At 44.8% G+C, this 2,500-nt stretch overlaps 1 protein-coding gene across 2 annotated transcripts in view; it reads left to right on the top strand.

Annotated features, from left to right (window-relative positions):
• The window catches only part of LOC143281709 (neurexin-1-like), a 102,729-nt gene that overhangs the window by 73,858 nt on the left and 26,371 nt on the right, over positions 1 to 2,500 (top strand). For both annotated transcript variants that reach the window (XM_076586973.1, XM_076586971.1), the window contains one exon: positions 1,968 to 2,185. In XM_076586973.1, coding sequence (XP_076443088.1) covers positions 1,968 to 2,185 — 218 coding nt within the window. The remainder of the gene's footprint in view (positions 1 to 1,967; positions 2,186 to 2,500) is intronic.

The following is a 2,500-nucleotide window of genomic DNA, read 5'->3' as shown; positions in this document are numbered from 1 at the left end:
AAAAAGGGTATTCTGGGTTCTGCTTGATTCTCAAAATAACTTGTTTGCGCCGACTCATGCTTTTGGTTTATTAACTTCGTTTTCGCTGCAGCAAAACTAAGATATTGCTTTGCAAGGTAGCCTGTCGATGCCACAACAGAAATTAAAGTGTTACGTTACTTACGGATTGTATGCTGTTCAGAACTGTAATGGAAATAATCGGTATCAGTCCTGATTTGGTAATGGCCCAGAACATGTGGATGGACACAATCGGCAAATAAATGTGGTGGGGTTTTTTGTTGTTTTTTTTAAAGTACATGCTTTCTTGGAAACTATGAATCTGTGTGTGTGTGTGTGTGTGTGTGTGTGTGTGTGTGTGTGTGTGTGTGTGTGTGTGTGTGTGCAGTCCACTGCTACTATCTACCTTTTCTGTTGATTCTGATAAAAAAAACAAATAATCATGATACATATTATGTTCCTCATTCTTGAAATGTCCACATAGAGAGAGAATAGGGATTCGGATTCAGGGAAGAGAGAGAGAGAGAGAGAGAGAGAGAGAGAGAGAGAGAGAGCTGAACTGAAACTGAACTGAAACTGTCTAATGTCATCAGCAGAAATGCCATATTGATATGGGGTTCACAATGTCATGGGTTTTGTCAAGGAAAAAAAAACATTAACGAAAAACAAAGAAATGTCCCAATGACTATTCTACTTACGTAGATAGCAGGAGAGAGAGAGAGGGACAGAGAGAGACAGAGACAGAGACAGACAGAGAGAGAGAGACAGAGAGAGAGACAGAGACAGAGACAGGGAGAGAGAGACAGAGACATAGAGAGAGAGAGACAGAGAGAGCGGATGGGGGAGGACAGAAGAAAAAAAAACAATCAGCATCAAAACGTTAACGAATTTTTTTTTTTTTTTTTTTTTAATAATTATAATAGACAAACGGAGTAACTCTCGTTTCTGGAACAAGACAAAGGCACACAGCTACACGTTGCATGTTCAAGCTTAGTAGTGTCCGGGTGTGTTCCAGAGTTCCTCCTCTTTGATTGCCGTCTGTGTAAGTTTGAGGAATACATCACACACAGGTGTTTGGTCTTTTTCTTTTTCTTTAACTTTCCATTTTGTTCGTGTTTGTGTGTGCACAGGTTTGTTCGTGTACGGCGTACTCGATGCACGTTTGTTTATGTATGTGTGTACGTATGTACGTATGTATGTATGTATGCAAAACTTGTTATTCTAAGCGCCACGAGCTCTCCCTCTCTGGGACGTGTGAGCGTCGATCTTCATTAGTGGTAGTAGTGGTAGTAGCAGCAGCAGCACCAGTTAGTTGTAATGTTGATGGTGGTTGTGGTCGTGGTGTTGTGATGATGATGATGATGATGGTGGTGGTGTTTTTGTTGTTGTTGTTTTATTGTTATCATCAACATCATCATCATTTTTATTATGATCATTATTATCATCATCATTGTTATCATTATCCTTCACTCACAGCGGCAGCCACGCTTCTGCGTTCGTGGGCTGCAACTCCCACGTTCACTCGTATGCACACGAGTGGGCTTTTACGTGTATGACCGTTTTTACCCCGCCATGTAGGCAGCCATACTCCATTTTCGGGGGTGTGCATGCTGGGTATGTTCTTGTTTCCATAACCCACCGAACGCTGACATGGATTACAGGATCTTTAACGTGCGTATTTGATCTTCTGCTTGCATAATTATACACACAAAGGGGGTTCAGGCACTAGCAGGTCTGCACATATGTTGACCTGGGAGATCGTAAAAATCTCCACCCTTTACCCACCAGGCGCCATCACCGTGATTCGAACCCGAGACCCTCAGATTGACAGTCACAATGCTTTAACCACTCGGCTATTGCGCCCGTCAGCGGCCACACTTTATTATTGTTGTTGTTGTTGTTGTCATCATCATCATCATCATCATCATCATCATCATCATCATCCCTATCCTTCTCTCTCCCTCACACAGCGGCAGCCACACTGCAGTTTGACGGCACCCAGTTCGTGAAGGTGACCCAGCCAGAGGAGTCCCAAACCCAGGCGGAAGAGTTCTCGCTGAGGTTTCGAACCATGCACCCCACGGGACTGCTGTTCATGACCACCTCTGACCAGACCATGGACAGGATGGAGCTGTACCTGGAGAACGGCGTCATCTACCTCACTGTCGACGTGGGCAGCGGTCAGAAGGTATGTAGGAGGTGGTGGGCGTTTTTACACTCTCTCTGTGCCTGTATGCAGGAGGTGGTGGGTGTTTTTACACTCTCTCTGTGCCTGTATGCAGGAGGTGGTGGGTGTTTTTACACTCTCTCTGTGCCTGTATGCAGGAGGTGGTGGGTGTTTTTACACTCTCTCTGTGCCTGTATGCAGGAGGTGGTGGGTGTTTTTACACTCTCTCTGTGCCTGTATGCAGGTGGTGTCTCTGTTTTTCTGCCTGTCTGTGTCTCTGTCTGTGTCTCTGTCCTCTCTCTCTCTCTCTCTCTCTCTCTCTCTCTCTCTCTCTCT

Source organism: Babylonia areolata, chromosome 4 (assembly GCF_041734735.1).
Source record: "Babylonia areolata isolate BAREFJ2019XMU chromosome 4, ASM4173473v1, whole genome shotgun sequence".
NCBI classification, from domain to species: Eukaryota; Metazoa; Mollusca; class Gastropoda; order Neogastropoda; family Buccinidae; genus Babylonia; species Babylonia areolata.
This window is presented reverse-complemented; position numbering and strand designations above follow the sequence as displayed.